This window comes from Brassica napus, unplaced genomic scaffold (assembly GCF_020379485.1).
Source record: "Brassica napus cultivar Da-Ae unplaced genomic scaffold, Da-Ae ScsIHWf_596;HRSCAF=888, whole genome shotgun sequence".
Lineage (NCBI taxonomy): Eukaryota > Viridiplantae > Streptophyta > Magnoliopsida > Brassicales > Brassicaceae > Brassica > Brassica napus.
The window spans coordinates 132,800-153,272 of NW_026016655.1; the positions used below are offsets into that span (position 1 = coordinate 132,800).

Here is a 20,473-nt window from a genome sequence, read left to right on the forward strand (position 1 = left end):
CATTCCTTAGTACTTCCATTAGAGCGGTTTGTTTCTATCTAGAGTGAGATTGGCTATCTAGTTATCGAGCTCAATTAGGATGTTGTTGAGGAAGAAAGTCTTTGAGAGAAGACCAGTTATTGTTGGCCTACAATGGTATTCTACCAAGTATTGGAGCATCGTTCGTATCAGTCTTGGGAGTTGAAGACCTTTTGGGAAAAGGTGAAGATGTGTATTCCAATATCTTGATCATTGGGAAAAGAGAAGATGACAAGGATCAGAATACAGTGAATAATCAGATAGCTAGAGAATTTGAAGTTACGCTTAAGGAATTGGAAGAGTTATTGCTATCTAGAAGTAAGCTGTTCAATATTCTTGTTCAACTTGGATTCACTGCAATAGCCTAGGGATCTCACTTTCTTGCCGAGTTCTAGTAGTAGTCAGAAGATTATGAAGAGCGTCTCAGATAGATCAGAAGTGTAAAGAATACAGTAAGTAAAATCATTCTTGGAATGGGTGAGTGTGCGTATTTGAGAGTAGCACCCCTCGTCTGAATCATGTTGGTGTGACTGATCGTGCATGTTCTTGTTTGATTGTTGCACGGTTAATCAAGTTAACATTGACCAGACTGGAGATGTTACTTTCACGTATGGCACATCACCTAACGTTCCAAATTTCATGTTGCTGTTATGGGAGAAAGTCAGATAGAAAAGGTTGAGAAGTCATAGTCTACAGATACAAGATTGTTAGAAAAAGTATGCAGACCGCAGTTGACAAGAGTTGTGCAGAGTAAATAATTTGGTTATCTTGAAAGTGGCTGCTCAGGAAAGAAAGGATCGGTTGGGGTAATCAAGGGATCGGCCATGAGTTGTTTTGATATGGGAAGATTAAGATAAGGAAAGAGCTAATATCCATAACTCCTTTCAGAGACAGTTCAGTAAAGAGTGTACATCTATGTTTTCAGAATTCGGGGACGAATTCTTTTGAGGAGGGAAGAATGTAATAACCCTCACGAGCAGATATAATTTTGGTCGAGAAAAATCCCGCTCGACCAGTTTGGAGTTGGTTCGACAAGAATTAAAAATAAAAATCGACCCCGTGAATTATTCTTGATGGGATTATCTCGAGGCCAAAGTACCTACTCTTAATAGTTCTGACCAAGTGTTAATTATTATGGTCGAGTTTTTTTTAAGCTGTACGAGAACCGATGGATGGGAAACATTTTATCGAAAACTGGTCTTGAATACTTTCAGCTGCTTGCGAGTCATGTGCATGTCATGTGCTGCCTGGCTGCTTGCTTTCTTCCTAACCTGAACATGTGACTTGCACCTTCCAGCTTGCTTGCTACATTAAAGTCATGTGAGTTGCACACCTGCTTGTAGCTTTCTTCATGGGAAAGAAAAGTTCAGCTGCTTGTGCTGCTTGGTGTGCTGAAGCATGTCACCAGCTGTCTAACCTCATCTTTGTCTTTTGTGGGAGCCAACCCTCATCTGAAGCAACTCCTTATGATATAAAATACCCTCTTCTCTCCTCTGGACGTTCATAACCTGCAAGAAAAACCAGAGAAAAATTCAGAGAGAAAGAGAGAAAGAAGAGAGAAAAATCTGTGAGAAAAGATTCATGAAAAATTCAGAAAAATATTCAGAGAAGAGGAGTGAGCATGGAAAACTCTTTCTCACCATCCTGTGACTTTAATCAGTGAGTTTTGGAGTGTTTAAGAGCTGAAGATTTGGTGTCCTGAAGTTGAGAATCACCCATGTTCTTCAGCCTTTGATTTTGATCGGTTAATTCGTGGTTAGCTTGAAGAGAGACAACCAGTCAAGTTTAATTAGTTGAGTAAAACCGATGGCCAAGGAGAGTATTCGGATCAGCTGGATCCTTGTGATGGTTCTGAACCGAGAGTGATCCAAAAGTGAAGTGTGATTAGCTTGAGCTCGAGTCTAGTCTTCCTTAGCCAATCTCATGGAATCAAAGGTGAGTCTAGATAGATGATGAATGAATTATGAATGAGTATGCATGATTGCATATTGAATATGGTTGATTAATTAGGAATTAATCATGAATTAATTAAGGGATAATCATTGATTAATTGAGGATTAATCATGGATTAATTAAGGAGTAATTATGGTTGATTGATTAAGTATTATCCCTTGATCTATATTTATATATGAAGTATTTATCTAGTTTAAATACTTAAGAATAAATAAGAATAAGTCTTTGAGGTTATCCCGAGCCTTAGTACTTGTTCTCAAGTACTAATCTATAAGTATTCTATTAATAAGTGTGAATCATGTGAAGTCTTCTCACTCTCCCGAAAGTCCCGCATTGCCGTGAATTGGTCCTGCGATATGGATCAAGGTCATGAAGACACGATGATGGGGTCGCACCCTGGAGGCCGTGTAACTGCATGCAGCGTTGGATGTTCTATCTTGGAATATCTGATGGAGATGATGGTTATATTTATTCCCCGTTAAGCTCGGTTAGCCTTGGTGGTTTTCCGGGTTTAGCATATATATATATATTAAGAGTATGAGTGATTGGCGGGTATCGTGGAGGTGATGTTTAAGATAGATTCACATGGATGGATTGAGAGGCCTTATATTAATTATGGAATATAATTCCACTGCATTCAAATGGTGTCGCTTGCTCGGGATACTATTGATATGTGTTTGGGTGTGGGATTAGACTCACTGAGTAAACTAGTTACTCATGACTCATTTGATATGCAGGTAACCAGTAGGTGGGAGACCTTTACTCTAGGACGGAAAGGAACGGCATTAGCCAGCGGTAGTTTTATTATCCTTGCAAAGTCATTTTGATATATCTTATGAATAAGATTTGTAGACCGAAAACCTCGAGGTTAATTTATAACAAATTTTGTAAGATGATTTTGAATGATATATAAATAATGTTTTTTTTTTAAGTACGGGTTCCATATGATATTAGTCCTTGTCCGGACGAACTAACTATCAGGTATTGCTTTCTCGGGTTGAAAAGCCTAGAGTGGTATCCGATAGGAGCGTTGGTGTTCTTTGATTGTTGGTCTAAGGCGATCGGAAGTATTCTGAGAACCTCAGATCGACCATCGAGGAACATCGACCGTGTCATTTCCGGTCATCTATGATCGGGGGTGTCACACCATGCCTCGCTCATATCCCAAGACTAGCAACCCGACAAGATGCTTTATACCGCGGGGAGAAATCTGACTTATCGAAACTTCCAAACGGTTCAGAAACTCTAATCACCACAGGGATGTCCTTAACCAGACCGAGTGAGTTCATAACTTGCCCTCCGGCCGCACTCACTCGTTCAGGACCATCCCATGTTCCATACTGGAACAAACCTTTTCCTATCATACTTGGACTCACAAAACTATGTGTAGCTCCAGTATCAAATAGTGTGTGTGTTTCCACACCACCAATACTTAAGGTCCCTACACAAGACCCATCAAAGTATATCTATCCATCCTAGATTCCATACCATGCAATTCTACTGGAATTGTAAAAGTAGTAGTCTAGAGTGTTACCATTGATCGCTTGGAAAGGCCGAGCCCCATCCACATCCTTGGATAGCTCATACACACGAGGTGTGGAGGTCTGGCCTCGTCCCTGAACTGGCCTGCTAGCCTCCCCACGTCCCTTACTTTGGTTGCCTTGCAACTTAGGGCAGTCCCTGCGGTAGTGGCCCTTCTGGCCGCAGTGGTGACAGGTCCTGGACTCACCCAACGGACTTGGACAATCCTTGGCTGAGTGATCCATCTTACCACATCGAGTGCAGGCACCCATGGCCTTCCAGCACTCTCCACCGTGGTATCGTCCACACTTAGGGCACTCTGACCTACCACTTGAGGTTTTACCCTCCTCGGTCGAGTCCCTCTTCCTCTTCTTGTCACCACTCTGACCCGAGGATACCACCACACTCTTCAGCTTCTGCTTACCCTCCTCGGTGAGGTTGGTCTCCAGCAAGGCCATCCTCTCAACCAACTCAGAAACCGTGTGGAACTTACAAGCAGAACAGTAGGTTCGAAGTTCCACCCTTAGGCCTCGGATGAACCTTCGGACTTGAACCTTCTCATCCTCCAGTTCTCTTCCCACATACCTTCTGAGTCGGTTGAACTCTTCTTCATACTCACGAACAGTCCTCCGTCCCTGAGTCAAGTCCAGGAACTTGGACTCCAAACGATCCCACGCCTCAGCAGGAAAGTACTTATGGTTGAACTCAACCTCAAAGTCAGCAAAATGCTCAATGGTGCCATTGGTACGCTTGTCCAAAGCTAACCACCAGTTATGTGCATCTCCCTCCAGGAAGTGTACTGCTATGTCCTTCTGGTAGTCCTCAGGACAACGCGTGGACTTGAAGTTCCGAACCAACCGGGTTCTCCACTCGTCCGCCTCCATAGGATCAACACTTCCAGCAAAGTGTTTGGTTCCCAACTTGTAGATATGCTCCAGCACCTTCAGGTAGTCCATACCATGCACTGGCCTGACCGGTGGGTCTATCTCAATCACCTCGGCCACACGGCCAGCACCAACATCAGTCACTCCAGCAGCAACCCGAACCGGGGGATTAGCCTGTCCTACGGACGAGTTCACCAATGGTGTGAACGCCTGTGTCAAGGAGGCTATCTGAGCTCCCATGACCTGCATAGCTTCCACCAAGCCCCTTATGGTCGGCTCAATGACCTCCTCAGCACCAGTGACCCGAACATTGTTTGCATCAACATTCTGGCCACTCCCAGCACCAACGTTGGATGACCCAGTATCTTCTCCATGGACTTGCTCTTGTTGCTCGTCCACATTAGTTTCATTAACCTCAGTAGGAAGAGTTGGACCCACTGGGAGTCCGGTGGCATTATCCACCTGCTCCACCAGAGCCGGTAGCACGGTGGTTGGAATGGTTCCAGCTGGTAACACTCCGGTCTGTTCAGCACCATCCTGCCCCACTGCTCCAGACGCCCCAGTCGCCTCCTTTCCTTTCCGAGATTTATACCTTCTTGTTCCCTTAGGAGTTACAAACACAAACAAAAGGTTAGTCCAAAACTGAACACACAAACCTCAATCACTCCTAAGTTAATCAGTAGAAAAGATTACTTAGAACCCAACTATCTCACCATGAGTCCAAACGGCCAAGTGTGTGGTGAACCAATAACCCAACAAACCCTAGAATCAAGAATGCTCTGATACCAACTTGTAAGACCCGATCCTGGATTCCTCAATCCAACCAGACCGCGGCCTCACCAAACAATGCAACCAATTCCATCTTTCATATTCAAGTTCAAGTGTTAAATAATTCTAAGTCTTTTTCAGAGTTTTGAGGTTCCAACATTCACACTTAAACAATCAAGCATCAACTAATGAAAATAGATACTTCATAGATATTAACCAAGGTTCATACATCATTCATCATCCTAAATAATAGAATACATACTAGAATCGCATAAGTTCACAAGTTGCACAATAGGCTACAATAATCACACAATTTTCAGAATCAACCCAATCACCACACATCTTCCCATGGCCGCGGTCCTCATGGTGCTTTTCCCTTACCACGGTCCATTTCTGGTCCTGGATCCAACACAAACAACCACACAATCACAAGGTTAGATTACAAGACAAGAATCAAATCACATTGCATGGTCGGATCCAATCTAGTCAAGAACAATCATCAAAAATGTCAAATCTGACCCCTTTAAAAAGAGATCCAAATACCAAATAAAATTCATGATAATTCATGATAATTCATAAGAAAAATATTCCCATAAACAGATTCAAAAGAATCGGCTCAGATCATAGTGATCTCGGCCATGAACAGCCCACACAAGAACAAGGGACTTTCATGGGAATTTGATCAGGCCAAGGCCTTAGGATCAATGAATCCTTTCCTGTAACAACATAAAACATTCCATAGCACAACATATAAGAAGAAACAGAGTAGAAGAAGTCAGAGTAAGGAGTAGCCAATCGATCCAAACCGGCCAGGCTCACACGGCCATCATCCGCGGCCTTGTCCGGTTACTCTTGGCCACACCTCTCACCTTAGGAGTTCGGTCTCCAGGGGCGACTTCCTTCTCTCTCTCCTTTGCCTTCTCCTTGTCTTTCTGTCTCAAATCCATCCTCTTGATCACACGCCCAAACACACCAGGAACACTCAAGAACAATCTCTTGGATCAAATCGGCCGATCCAAAGTTTCTGTCTCTCTTTCTCTCTTGAATTTTCTCTGTGTTTCTCTCTGTGTGGAATGAGTAAAAACCGACCAGAATGATCAGAAATGAGAGAGAGAGGACGATTTAAACTGTCCCCAACCGCCTGGGCGAACAGTTACCAAAATCCCTTCCTTTCTTCCCAAAACCGTCCCATAACCGTCCCATAACCGCCCCTTGGCGGTTTCTCCCCTTTTCTTCCTTTGGCAAATCGATCACTGAGCCTCAGCTCACACTCTGGGAGCTTGCCCGCTCCCTATCCCAAGCCTAAGACCCATTTGGTCGAACCGACCTGCACCCGGACCATCGGCTTGCCCAGTAACCATCCCGGACTCGCCCACACTGATCCGAACCAGAACGCACCGTTCAATGGATTGAGCTGACCCCCAGCTGTTCCCAGCTGATTGAGCTACCCCACCAGCTCCTGTGAGCTGAACAGATCATGGTGAACTGATTACCAGCTGAACCGAGCTGATTGAACTCAAACCAACACTCGTCCAGCTGCCTAAACACTCACCCAGCCCCTTTACCCTTATTTCCATCGTATCCTGGTTAAGTCTCAGCTGACTGATGCCCTTAACCTTCATTCAGGGCCATGATACGCTTGTCTCAAGGTCTAATGACCTGACTGGTGCGTCTCCCCGCACCATGGCCCGTCCGGCCGATCCTATCTAGGATCGGGGACATGACAACGCCGGTCCTTGGACTCAGCATGCTGGCCCTTCCTGTGGACTGTTCGGGTGATTTTGGCCCACGTGGGCTGTCTGTTAGGTACACACAAGACGTCTGTGGGTGTCCGCCAGCACACACAAGACGTCTGTGGCTGTCCGTGTGTGTCTGTGTGTGTCCGTCACCACACACAGGACGTCCGTGGCTGTCCATCAGTACACATATCAGCAAGCTGGTCCTTGGACTCAGGACGCTGGCCCTTCCCGTGGACTGTTCGGGTGATTTTGGCCCACGTGGTCTATCTGTTCAGTACACACAGTATGTCCGTGGGTTTCCGCCAGTAAATACACAGGACGGTGGACACCCACGGTCGTCCGTGGCTGTCTGTGTGTGTCTGTCATTACACACAGGAAGTCCGTGGCTGTCCATCAGTACACATTTCAGCACGCTGGTCCTTGGACTCAGCAAGCTGGCCCTTCCCGTGGACTGTTTGGGTGATTTTGGCCCACGTGGGCTGTCTGATCAGTACACACAGGACGTCCGTGGGTGTACGCCAGCACACACAGGACGTCTGGGGCTGTCCTTCGCTGTCCGTCAGCACACACAAGACGTCCGTCGCTGTCCGTGTAAGTCTGTGTGTGTCCGTCTGTGTCCATCAGCACACACAGGACGTTCGTTGCTGTCCATCAGTAAACATATCAGCACGTTGGTCCTTGGACTCAGCACGCTGGCCCTTCCCGTGGACTGTTCGGGTTATTTTGGCCCACGTGGGCTGTCTGTTCAGTACACACAGGACGTCTGTGGGTGTCTGCCAGCACTCACAGGACGTCTGTGGCTGTCTGTGTGTGTCCGTCAGCACCACAGGACGTCTGTGGCTGTCCATCAGTACACATATCAGCACGCTGGTCCTTGGACTCAGCACGCTGGCCCTTCCCGTGGACTGTTAGAGTAATTTTGGCCCATGTGGGCTGTCTGTTCAGTACACACAGGACGTACGTGTGTGTTTGTCAGCACACACAGGACGTCTGTGTGTCCGCCAGCACACACAAGACGTCTGTGGCTGTCCGTCAGCACACATAGAACGTCCGTGGCTGTCCATCAGTACACATACCAGCACACTGGTCCTTGGAACAGAACGCTGGCCCTTCCCATGGACTGTTTGGGTAATTTTGGCCCACGTGGTATGTCTGCTCATTACACAGAAGACGTCCGTGGGTGTCCACCAGAACACACAGGACGGCGGATAGCCACGGACGTCCGTGGCTGTCCCTATGTGTACGTGTGTGTCCGTCAGCACACACAGGAGGTCCGTGGCTGTCCATCAGTACACATATCAGCACGCCGGTCCTTGGACTCAGCACGCTGGCCCTTTTCCCGTGGACTGTTTGGGTGATTCTGGCCCACGTGGGCTGTCTGTTCAGTACACACAGGACGTCCGTGGGTGTCCGCCAGGAAACACAGGACATCCATGGCAGTCCGTCAGCACACACAGGACGTCCGTGGCTGTCCGTGTGTGTCTGTGTGTGTCCGTGTGTGTCCGTCAGCACACACAGGACGTCTGTGGCTGTCCATCAATACACATATCAGCATACTGGTCCTTGGATTCAACACTCTGGCCCTTCCCGTGGACTGTTCGGGTGATTTTGGCCCACGTGGGCTGTCTGTTCAGTACACACAGGACGTCTGTGGGTGTCCGCTAGCACACACAGACCTTCCGTGGCTGTCCGTGTCTGTCCGTGTGTGTCCGTCACCACACACAGGACGTCTGTGGCTGTCCATCAGTACACATATCAGCAAGCTTGTCCTTGGACTCAGGATGCTGGCCCTTCCCGTGGACTGTTCGGGTGATTTTGGCCCACGTGGTCTGTCTGTTCAGTACACTCAGTACGTCCGTGGGTGTCCACCAGCACACACAGAACGTCCGTGGCTGTCCATCAGTACACATATCAGCACGCTGGCCCTTCCCGTGGACTGTTCAGGTGATTTTGACCCACGTGGTATGTCTGGTCAGTGGCACAAGACGTCTGTGGGTGTCCGCCAGCACACACAGGATGGCGGACAGCCACGGACGTCCGTGGCTGTCCGTGTGTGTCCGTGTGTGTCCGTGTGTGTCCATCAGCACACACATGACATCTGTGGCTGTCCATCAGTACACATATCAGCACGCCGGTCCTTGGACTCAGCACGCTGGCCCTTCCTGTGGACGGTTTGGGTGATTTTGTCCCACGTGGGCTGGGTGTTCGGTACACACAGGACGTTTGTGGGTGTCCGCCAGCACACACAGGACGTCCGTGGCTGTCCGTCAGCACACACAAGACATCTGTGGCTGTCCGTGTGTGTCTGTGTGTGTCCGTGTGTGTCCGTCAGCACACACAGGACGTCTGTGGCTGACCATCAGTACACATATCAGCATTCTGGTCCTTGGACTCAACACGCTGTCCCTTCCCGTGTACTGTTCGGGTGATTTTGGCCCACGTGGGCTGTCTGTGCAGTACACACAGGACGTCTGTGGGTGTCCGCCAGCACACACAGGACGTCTGTGGCTGTCCATCAGTACACATATCAGCACGCCGGTCCTTGGACTCAGCACGCTGGCACTTCCCGTGGACTGTTTGGGTGATTTTGTCCCACGTGGGCTGTCTGTTCGGTACACACACGACGTTCGTGGGTGTCCGCCAGCACACACATGACGTCCGTGGCTGTCCGTCAGCACACATAAGACATCTGTGGCTGTCCGTGTGTGTCCGTGTGTGTCTGTGTGTGTCCGTCAGCACACACATGACGTCCGTGGCTGTCCATCAGTACATATATCAGCACGCTGGTCCTTGGACTCAGCATGCTGGCCCTTCCCGTGGACTATTCGGGTGATTTTGGCCCATGTGGGCTGTCTGTTCAGTACACACAGGACGTCCGTGGGTGTCCATCAGCAACTACAGAACATCCGTGTGTGTCCGTCAGCACACACAGGACGTCTGCAGCTGTCCGTGTGTGCCATGTGTGTCCATCAGCACACACAGGACGTCTGTGGCTTTCCATCAGTAGACATATCAGCACGTTGGTCCTTGGACTCAGCACGCTTACCCTTCCTGTAACACCCTCGAACCGTCCTAAGCATAGGTCAACCCACCGGCAAACAATCAAACAAGAACATGACCGACGGACGACCCACACCAAGGGTTGGAGATGAAAGGCCAACCGTGATAGAACCTAGGAAACGCTACTCTACCGGTAAGGGGGATATGAACTCCGAAAGGAGAACTTGTGGGATGAATGACGACACAAGGGGCTGCGGAATGACCCAATGATAATGTCTAAGTGTCTTTCAATGCCTGATATGACTCACAGGTCCGTTGGAGAGACAATCTCGATCTGTTGCCGGATGTGACGCACCGGTCCAACAAGAACGAGGTGTTTGTTTGGAGCTAACAAAACCAAAGAAACTTATAGAAATGTTCTAACAAAGAACAAAGAGAGTAAAAATCAAAAGAATGAAAGCAAAACGAAATTATCTTATTCAGATCTGATGGTTACATTATATAGAAGTTCTAGTCAAAAGACTTAAAAAAACAGGGAAGTTTACTAGAATGTTACATATTTTAGGTGTATTGACTAGAATGATACATATCTTTTTTTTTATTACTTGAATATTTTCGATACCAAGCGTACCCTTTTTTTACGTTATGAGAAAAAACATATTTACGAGAATGCCATTACTTTTCGCTGCCACGTAGGCAAAAAACCGGCGCCACGGAGGAATTCGCGTCCGTATTTTCATTAAGTCAGCTGTTAAGCGATAGATACGTAGTTACGGCCGATTTATCTTTATGTTACGGCTGACTTAATACATACGACTGACTTAAGTGAAAGTGGCTGACTTAAAACTATAAGTCAGCTTGCCGATACAACTGATTTACAGAAATCCGGCTGAGTTATGTGATCACGGCTGACTTAATGATACAAATGACGGCTGACTTATACATCGGCGGTTTGATTTCTGGAAAATTTGGCTGAGTCGTGGTTAAGAAACGGCTGAGAAACTTTTTTTCAGCTGAGTAAAGGAACATGGATGGGCTGGGTTATTGAAGCCACGGCTGAGTTATGGGATGCTGTTACGACTGGGTTTGTATTAGTCAGCCGTTAAAGCATGGATAAACAGTAAACTCAGCTGCTTTGCGGCTGACGTATGAGCGAAAGATTAATTACTAGAATGTTCTCGTTTGATGGCTGATTTACGTAACGATACGGCTGACATATGGTTGTTCATCCTTATTGCGGCTGACTTACCGTCAAAAGATTAATTACTAGAATGTTTCCATGTATCGGCTGACAAAGTGTAAACATGATGGCTGACTTATTTTGGCTGAGTTACTGATTTGTTTGTCGGCTGATTAATCGATGTTCCATGTCATCTGCCATGTCATCAACTCGGATTTGACATGTCATCACTAACGGTCGCCCAATTTACAACTGAGTTACGAGACCTTTCAGTTGTCTTCTTCATCTTATTTTTGAATGATTACACAGCCTTTCTTTTCTTCTTCATCATCTCAGTTATCTATCCTCTTCATCTTTCTCATATGGTAATGGATCCCGTTATTATTGTTTCCGGTAAATGGATTATGAAAAAACGATATGTATTCAACGTCGACAGTAGAGGGTGTAGAGTTCTTCATTTAGGTGAGAAAACTAAACTTGAAGATTTCACAAAGTCTGTCATCGACGATTACGGTTTGAATGATTTGAAGGTTCATATTCTGCTTAGCTACATGTTTTCGAATAAAACATTGAAAACAATGGCGCACAACACTCCACCAGTTTACGTGTCCAACACTCGACAATTGCAATGTTTTCTAAGCTTAAAGAAAAGCGAACAACTACGTCTCTGTGTGGAGATTACAGAGAAAAAGGATGACAGCTCAGACGTAGAAGCTTCAGAAGAAGAAGCTTCAGAAGAAGAAGCTTCAGAAGAAGACGCTTCAGAAGAAGAAGCTTTAGAAGAAGAAGCTTTAGAAGTTGAGTCTATAGAGAATGGGAGTTACGATGGTTGCAGTTTGGAGGATGAACAAGATGAAATTGAGAATGACTGCTTTAGTAACGTTGAAATACACGACGTAGCCGGAGAAGATGAAATAGGCAAAGAAAACGAAGAAGATGATGAATTTGAAAGTCGATTTGATATGTTCGATGACTCGGACGGTGCGTCATCTGAAGATGATAACTTCAGCACATACGGTGAGTCTCCTATCGAAGAAGACGAAGATTCACCAACGCTACCTTCCAAGAAGAGATATCAGAACTTCTTGATGAGCGAATCTAAAGGGAATCTGGAGGTTTTGAAGTTGGAGATGTCGTCGTTAGACCTTGCGGTAGGACAACGATACTTGACTAAAAAGCATTTGAAGAGACGACTGAAACTTTTTACAGTGAGGCATCAATTTGATTTTGATGTAGAAATATCAAACCTGACAACATACGTTGTTAAGTGTTGGGTTGATGGATGTACATGGAGAGTTCGTGCATCTACCGAAGGATTGTCCCCGCAGTTTTATATTCGTATTTACGACTCGGATCATGCATGTTCTGTAACTGAGCGTTCTAATCGATCTCGAAATGCAACACCGGATATTTTAGGAGAGTTGTACAAGAACTTTCTCGGCGACGTTGGTCCGGCCGTTCGCCCTGAGAGTGTCGGAATAGCTATCACTAAGCAGTTTGGTGTAAAGGTAATTATGTTACAACGGCTGAGTTATGGTAGAGTATAGGCTGGGTTATTTTATGTTAGAAATGGCTGAGTTACAAAACTATGGTTGAGTTATGTTTACGTTGTGACCGTCTTAATGATATGATGTGGCTGAGTTATGTAAATTGTTTTTTCATGTGAGCAGATGGAATATTGGAAATCACACCGGACGCTTAAATGTGCAAGGGAAATCGATGAGGGCACACCTGAGTGTGGTTTTGAACTCTTGCCTTCTTACTTATACATGATAAGAAGGGCAAATCCGAATACAGTTACGCGTCTTCAAATCGATGAGCTTGGAAGATTCATGTATGTGTTTCTTGCGTTTGGTGCGAGCGTTAATGGGTTTCCTTTCATGCGCAAAGTTGTTGTCGTCGACGGTACGTTTCTTAATGGTAAATATAAAGGGACGCTACTCACAGCACTAGCTCAGGATGGTAACTTTCAGATTTTTCCAATAGCCTTCGCAGTGGTTGACACTGAAAATGATGATTCGTGGAATTGGTTTTTTACGCAACTAAAAGTGTTGATTCCTGACCAGGAGGGTCTTGCGATAATATCAGATAGGCATAACTCGATAGGGAAAGCAATTACAAATGTGTATCCGTTAGCTGCTCGTGGAATATGCACCTATCATTTGTATAAAAACATATTGGGACGGTACAAAGGAAAAGATGTATTTCGGCTGGTGAAGAAAGCGGCGAGATGTTTTAGAATGTCTGACTTTGATATGATTTTCGAGGAGATTGAAGCACTTAATCCTGATCTCCACGGCTACCTCGAAAGAGCTGATGTCAGACTGTGGACACGTGTTTATTTCCCGGGCGAGAGGTACAATTTGATGACTACGAACATAGCGGAATCAATGAACAGAGCATTATCGCATGCTAGAGGTCTTAACATTGTTCGAATATTGGAATCGATACGGGTTATGATGACCAGATGGTTTGCTGAACGAAGAGTGGATGCCAGATCGCAGTCAACCACACTCACGCGCGGTGTGGAGAAACTATTACAAGTAAGTCAGTCGTAACAGTAAAATAAGTCAGTCTTTAAATCTAATAAGTCAGTCGTTATATTGCATAAGCCAGCTTTATAAATAATAAGTAAGCCGTTTCACGAATATTGGGTTTTGTTAATAGGGACGTGTAAGTGCCTCCCGGGATTGGACGGTTCAAAGGATTGATGACCATCACACTGAAGTTAAATATGGCGCTGCTGGCGAGTCTTTGAATGTTGTTAATTTGGTTGAGCGAAAGTGCACATGTCGGCGTTTCGATGTCGAGAAAATACCATGTGTACACGCAATCGCAGCTGCAGAGGAAAGAAATGTTTCTCGTATATCACTGTGCAGTCCTTACTATAAAAGCACTTATTTAGCTAGCGCATACGCTGAATCGGTCATGCCGGTTGACTCAGCGCTACCTGTTCCAGATAACGTGGCTAACGTACAGTGCTTTCCACCGTTTATTCGTCAACAACCGGGAAGACCTAAAAAAATAGGATGAAATCTGCTTTAGAAGTTGCACTTGCAAACAAACGTCCTAGGAAAGAGCACATATGTTCTCGTTGCAGTCAAAGTGGACATAATGCGAGAACTTGTCCGATATAAGCAATTGCTTTTCATGTTGTTTTGTAATACGGCTGGGTTTTGTGTTGTAATACGGCTGGGTTTTGTGTTGTAATACGGCTGGGTTTTATTTTCATTGATTTGCACAACGGCTGGATTATTAATTGTAATACGGCTGGGTTTTGTGTTGTAATACGGCTGGGTTTTTTTTGTTTTAATGTTCTATGACGGCTGCGTTAATGTTTTTCAAATTTTGTATTGTGGTTGGGTTTTTATTTTCATTGATTTGCCCGCTTCCCATTACTCAAGAGAGACACAGACATCGAAAAACGAAATGTCCGTACTTAATTGCCCTACGTTACGTAATAGCCCCTACGTAATTATTGATTATAAAGTGGAATACGAAAGTAGCGAATTAAATTAAGAGAAATTAATCTTCATTGGCTGAGATAATGTTACTCACACGCCTAATAATTGTCGTGATTTCTAATGTCAGCTCTTTTATTCAAACGCAGTTGAAAAAAACTTCCCCGCTAGAAACACGAAACGTCGCGAAGTCAACTAAGGCTGAGTTATTGTAATACACGGCTGAGTTATGGATTAAATTCCCGCTCAAAATAAGAAATAAGAAACGCCGCGATACGAAACTACAACCGTTAACTGCAGATAAATAAGGTACTTCTCAAACAATTACACATCTTCAACTCTCTATCTTTTACACAACTGTCCTCTCAGAGAAAATGGAATATTTCCCTCTGCTTGAATTGCCTGAAGATCTTCAGGCAATGGTGGTTGAACGTGTGGCCCGTAACTCCTTCCAAGATCTCTACCGCCTCAGAGCATCGTCCAGGTCGATGAAGGCGTTAGCAGAGATGCGTAGGGTATACCATTATTTCGATGTGTTATCCTTTCCCTGGGGTCTCATTATGCCATCTCAGTTGTTGAAAACTTGCTACGCTGAGAACAATCCAAGCACAATTTATGTAAAGGGTGTACAGTTTTTCTACTCATACGATGAGCAAGATTATGGCCTTTCTCTCCTCAAGCGTGCAGCAGATGCAGGATATGAGCGTGCAGTGTATACACACGCTATGACTCAAGCAATCTTTTACGGTGATGCGCAGTATTTTCGGAGAATTCCAAGAGCAACTGTTGACAGGGTCGGGAAACTTGTTCGAGATGCGAAATGGGGATGGGGTTTGTGGCATACTGACGAGTTCCGTCAAATTAAGGCCATGTTCACTTCTACTTATGTTCCGTCCTTCTACCTTTGCCAATGTGCAAATGTTGTGGACCGACAATGTCTCTGCCTATGGCACATTGATGTGACTAAGGACGACAACATGTGTGAGCGCTGTTTCTGGATCAAAGAGATTTCCTTGTTCTTTCGTGATTTTGAACCGATAAGCCTGTTTAGGGACACAAGTAAGTGGTGAAGATGTCTCTGCATCAGAATCTTATCTTTTTTATGTTTTTTGCTATGCCATTATGTATGTCGAACAAAAAATTATATATTCTGTTTTTATGGCTGACTTATTTTCTTATGGCTGAGTTATTTTCATCTTATGGCTGACTTATTTTCATCTTATGGCTGAGTTATTTTCATCTTATGGCTGACTTATTTTCATCTTACGGCTGAGTTATTTTCATCTTACGGCTGAGTTATTCTCATTTATTCATCTTATGACTGTTTTTTGATTGTTCACCTAAACGTTAAGACTGATATTATTACATGTTACGGCTGAGTTGTTGTTTCGGAAGAAATTAACAACGGCTGAGTTAAATCCGAGTTACATAAACATAGACTGACTTATGAGTACAGAATCTGAGTAAACAAAGAAGTAGTAGTAGCAACTAATACATTTAAGACTTCATCCTAAGACATTCAATAATTTTTATGATCTCAGTTATGTCTTTCTTCATATCATCTAATTCTGCTTTTATAGCGGCCAAATCCTGCTCTATCGTCGCGAGTTTGTTTGCCACAACTACAAACTCTTCATCATGTGCTTCATCAAGCCATTTGAAAACATGGTTTTGACCCGAATTTGCTCCACATCGATAAAATCTTCTACCCGGATTCTTTATTGTACCTGACGTTAACACAATGGTAGCAGCTCCACAGTCGCACGTCCTTGGAATTCCACGCTGTAGATCCATCTAATTTATACATCATAGCACACAAAAAATAATGCAAAATCGAACAAGGCCAAAATACAAAAAATAATTCAAAATCGATTTTGGACGAAAGAGACTTACTTTAGGTTTTAGAAGTCGACTCTGGTTTTTCCTTTATCTTTTACTTGTAAATATTGGAAATATAATAGGGAAATCATATTAAATATAAAGATCACGCGTGTCCAAATAAAATAAACATATAATGACCTCGATATCGTAAATTACTCGGACATGCGTGTCAGGACATAACTCGACACTGAGTTAAATTATGTATGACTCTTTTGGCCAACTTTTATTTTTCGACATCATTAAATATTAACAATTTTACGACTGAGGTTTAGTTTTCGGTATTATTAATTATTAACAATGTTACGGCTGAGTTTTATTCTTCGGCATTATTAATTATTAACAATGTTACGGCTGAGTTATATTTTCCGGCATTATTTACTTTACACAAGGAAAAAAAAAAGAAATCATTTTCGTCCCAACGCGAAAAAAAAAAAAAGCTCTCGACGATAGGCGATTTCGAAGCGTCTCGATACGAAGGTAAAACCGAAGCCTCTCTTTTGCAGATTTGTGGATTCAGCTTAGGTTCGATGATGTTTTTTTCCCATTCTTTTCTTGTTTGCAGATGCCTAATTCGCACAAACCTCATTTCTTGAAGCCTCTGCTTCCCGATTTCCACAGTGGCGTGGTAGACACACACTCTCTATTTCTCATGTGTATATGTTCCTATTTTAGAGTTTGCTTAACTTTGGCTTTTCTGACCTGCAGACAATACCACTTGGCTTCTTCTCACAGCACATAGAAGGGAAGACAAACCGGAAAACATGGAAACTAAGATCGGACGCTACAGATCAAACTTGGGAAGTGATACAAGAAGGCAGGAGACTCACCGGAGGTTGGAAAGATTTCACCACAGCACATGACCTTCAAATCGGTGACATTGTCATCTTCAAACACGAAGGAGATATGGTGTTTCATGTCACACCATTTGGTCCTAGCTGTTGTGAGATTCAGTATACACATCCTCACATCATCAAGGAAGAAGCCGATGCGGATGATGCTCCTTCTTTCTCATTTGACTATTGTTTTCAGGCTGAGGTCACTGCTTCGAATCTAAAAGAAGACAAACTTGTGAGTCGATTTTCAGTTATAGACCATATTTAGTTAGTTATTAACATATGGTTTGATCTGTTCAGTGTCTTTACGTTCTGTGTTTGCAGTATTTAGTTAGTTATTAACATATGGTTTGATCTGTTCTGTGTCTTTACGTTCTGTGTTTGCAGTATCTTCCTGAGGGAGCTACGACTTGTACTGCTTTGAACAAACAATGCCAAGAGATAATACTTGTCAACAAAGAGGGAAATTCATGGACTGTGAGTTTGCGATTTAGCGAAGCAGACGGCATGTATTACATCAGAAGAGGCTGGAGAAAGTTCTGTCGTGCTAACAGATGCGCCATAGGAGACTTATTTGTGTTCAATGTGGTTGGAGATGGGAAAACTACTCCACTAATGTGTGTATGTCCGGAAAGGGAAGAGTGATTTTGAACCTAAACTTATGTATGTCGAACCAGAAATTTATGTATGTCTCTTTTTATGGCTGACTAATATTCATATTATGGTTGAGTTATTGTTTATGTTATTGTTTGATTATGACTGACTTCCACTGAACGTTATAGCTGAGTTACTATCTTATTATGACTGACGAATACTCATATAATGGCTGGGTTATTGTTTGATTATGACTTAATTAACGTAACGGCTGAGATGCAGTGAACGTTATAACTGAGTTATTAAAACATTATGACTGACGAATACTCATATTATGGCTGGGTTATTGTTTGATAGTGACTTAATTAACGTAACGGCTGAATTGCAGTGAACGTTATAACTGAGTTATTAAAACGTTATGACTGACGAATACTCGTATTATGGCTGGGTTATTGTTTGATTATGAATTAATTAACGTACTGGCTGAGTTGCATTGAACGTAATAGCTGAGTTACTAAAAACATTGCGTCTAAATTATGATTACAACACATGACTACGCAAAGAAATAGTGCCAAAATATGGCCATACCAAACCCACAAACCACCACTGGAAACATCAAACACTTCATCTTTTCCGCTTTACCGAGTTCTTTCTCCAACCGACCAACGTCTACTCTCAGATCTGATATGCCTTTGGTCATGTCACTCATCACCGATTTCATATCTTCTACCTCTTCCACCAAGCACTCGTCCGCCCATTTGAATAAATGTCTCTGATTTCACCAACATGCCCAGCTCTTAGTATCACATTGACAGTATAATGAATAAAATTAAAAATCAAACCTTAATATATCCTTTGCGACAGCAATAGTACAGTCTTCCTGGATTAGCCCGTGATGCAGATGTACATAATTCAGCGGGTTCACCACACCAACACTGTTTCGGCGTTCCTCTTTCCACATGCCGGCGGTGAAAGTAAGTGTTACCAGACACAGATGATGAAGAAGACATTTTCTTTGAATGAAAGAGAAATTGGTGTGAAAGACAAAGTTAAAACAATAGTGGTAGTAATATAAAATCATTTTTTTTAAAAATTCAAATAAAGAGGAATAATTTAAATTAATAAACTATTAAATGCCTCGATATTAGGTTTGAGCCGTATTTTTCCACACACGTGATGCACTTTAATTATGACGAATACTCAATCAAATCAAGAAATACGAAAGGTTCTTTATTATTTTATCAAACACTTAAGTTGAATTCGTATTACGGCTGTGTTAGCGTCTATATTTTGGCTGAGTTAACGTAGACGTATTGACTGAGTTACATTAAAAATAACAATACCTCGATTATGTAAATAATCCGATACATGCGTGCCAGCCGTATAATAATGAGTCTCGATATTCTCAATGCAAACGAAATTTCTCATGCACATAATAATAAGAGAATAAAGGTCTCTAATAATAGTAGTCTCGATAATGTAATGACGGCCATAATAATGAGTCTCGATATTCTCAATGACGATGGAATTTCTCGCACGTATAATAATAAGAGAATAAAGGACTCTAATACTGGTCTCGATTAAGTAATGGCGGCCATAATAATACATTGAAAATAGCGTTAACTATGGCTTTGTATTTTTACAATATAAGGCTGAGTTATTAGTATCTTAATTCGTATTACGGCTGAGTTACTTAACTGAAACACTGACGTTTGACGCAAACAATTCCGGCTGAGTTAAACAACTTTATAAAACCTTAACGGCTGAGTTAAACAACTTTATAGAAACTAAACGGCTGAGTTAAACAACTTAATAGAAACTTAATGGCTGAGTTAAACAACTTTATAGAAACTTAACGGCTGAGTTAAACAACTTTACAAAAACTTGACGGCTGAATACAAACAAAAACAACAAATCAATTTCTAAAACCAAAATTATCAGGACCAAATTCTTCAAACATGTGGACAAGATCACGCCAAACTCTAGTTAGCATCCACGCAGGCTTCTCACCCCCATGTGCCCACCTCCTCTTCAAGAGGCGCATCTGACAACGAAACACCGTTCTGGCCACCAGATTAAAATTTGTCCAAACTTGAAAATTATATCTTCGTGCCCACGTGCGTTTGCGCTACAAAAAAAACCAATTTCCAAATGTAAGTGCTGTTATTATGTCTAATATCAAAAACAATTCAAAGATGTTGTCCTTACAGCGAGTTGAAGAAACCAGCGTTCCTTAAAATGATCGGGAATGGCGCGCCATGTCGGCCAATCATGAACCCATCCTTCTGCTAAAATCGACGGGATGGCCAGGGAGAGATCGCTTAGAAATTTAAACCAGATTACGCTGTCAAGCAAGACACCCGGGCCAGGGTATAGAACGGGAAGGTTTTCACGATTTTCAGAGTTTAGTATCTCATTGACTCTGTTCTCTAACCTTTCTGAATAACCAGGAACAATCATAACTTTGTAAGGCGATATAGAGATATTGTTTAGGTTTTCTAGTGAGATAAGGCGAGAAGGTGCAAGAGAAGGGGGCTATATATAGGGGAAGTATAGAACATTAAAGGTCGCGAGATAAAATATCTAAAATTTTCGCGCCATATGTAAATATTAACTTACACTAACAGGCTGAGTTATTAAG

General features: G+C 43.4%; 3 protein-coding genes across 3 annotated transcripts; 2 read left to right on the top strand and 1 right to left on the bottom strand.

The window, feature by feature from the left end:
- Window positions 1-12,025: 12,025 nt before the first annotated feature.
- Window positions 12,026-14,096, top strand: LOC106408573. Its single transcript, XM_048774903.1, has 3 exons — window positions 12,026-12,571; window positions 12,734-13,606; window positions 13,731-14,096. Exons 1-3 carry the CDS (start codon window positions 12,026-12,028, stop codon window positions 14,094-14,096), a joined length of 1,785 nt encoding a protein of 594 aa, XP_048630860.1.
- Window positions 14,097-16,960: 2,864 nt separating this feature from the next.
- LOC125604685 (B3 domain-containing protein REM10-like) lies at window positions 16,961-19,954 on the top strand. Its single transcript, XM_048774906.1, has 3 exons — window positions 16,961-17,030; window positions 17,111-17,473; window positions 17,626-19,954. The coding sequence occupies exons 1-3, from the start codon at window positions 16,968-16,970 to the stop codon at window positions 17,881-17,883; spliced, it is 684 nt and encodes a 227-aa protein (XP_048630863.1). The 5' UTR covers window positions 16,961-16,967; the 3' UTR covers window positions 17,884-19,954.
- Window positions 18,386-18,842, bottom strand: LOC125604683 (uncharacterized protein At4g04775-like). The gene is made up of 2 exons (XM_048774904.1): window positions 18,675-18,842; window positions 18,386-18,604 (listed from the first exon to the last, which is right to left on the bottom strand). The coding sequence occupies exons 1-2, from the start codon at window positions 18,840-18,842 to the stop codon at window positions 18,386-18,388; spliced, it is 387 nt and encodes a 128-aa protein (XP_048630861.1).
- Window positions 19,955-20,473: the final 519 nt, after the last annotated feature.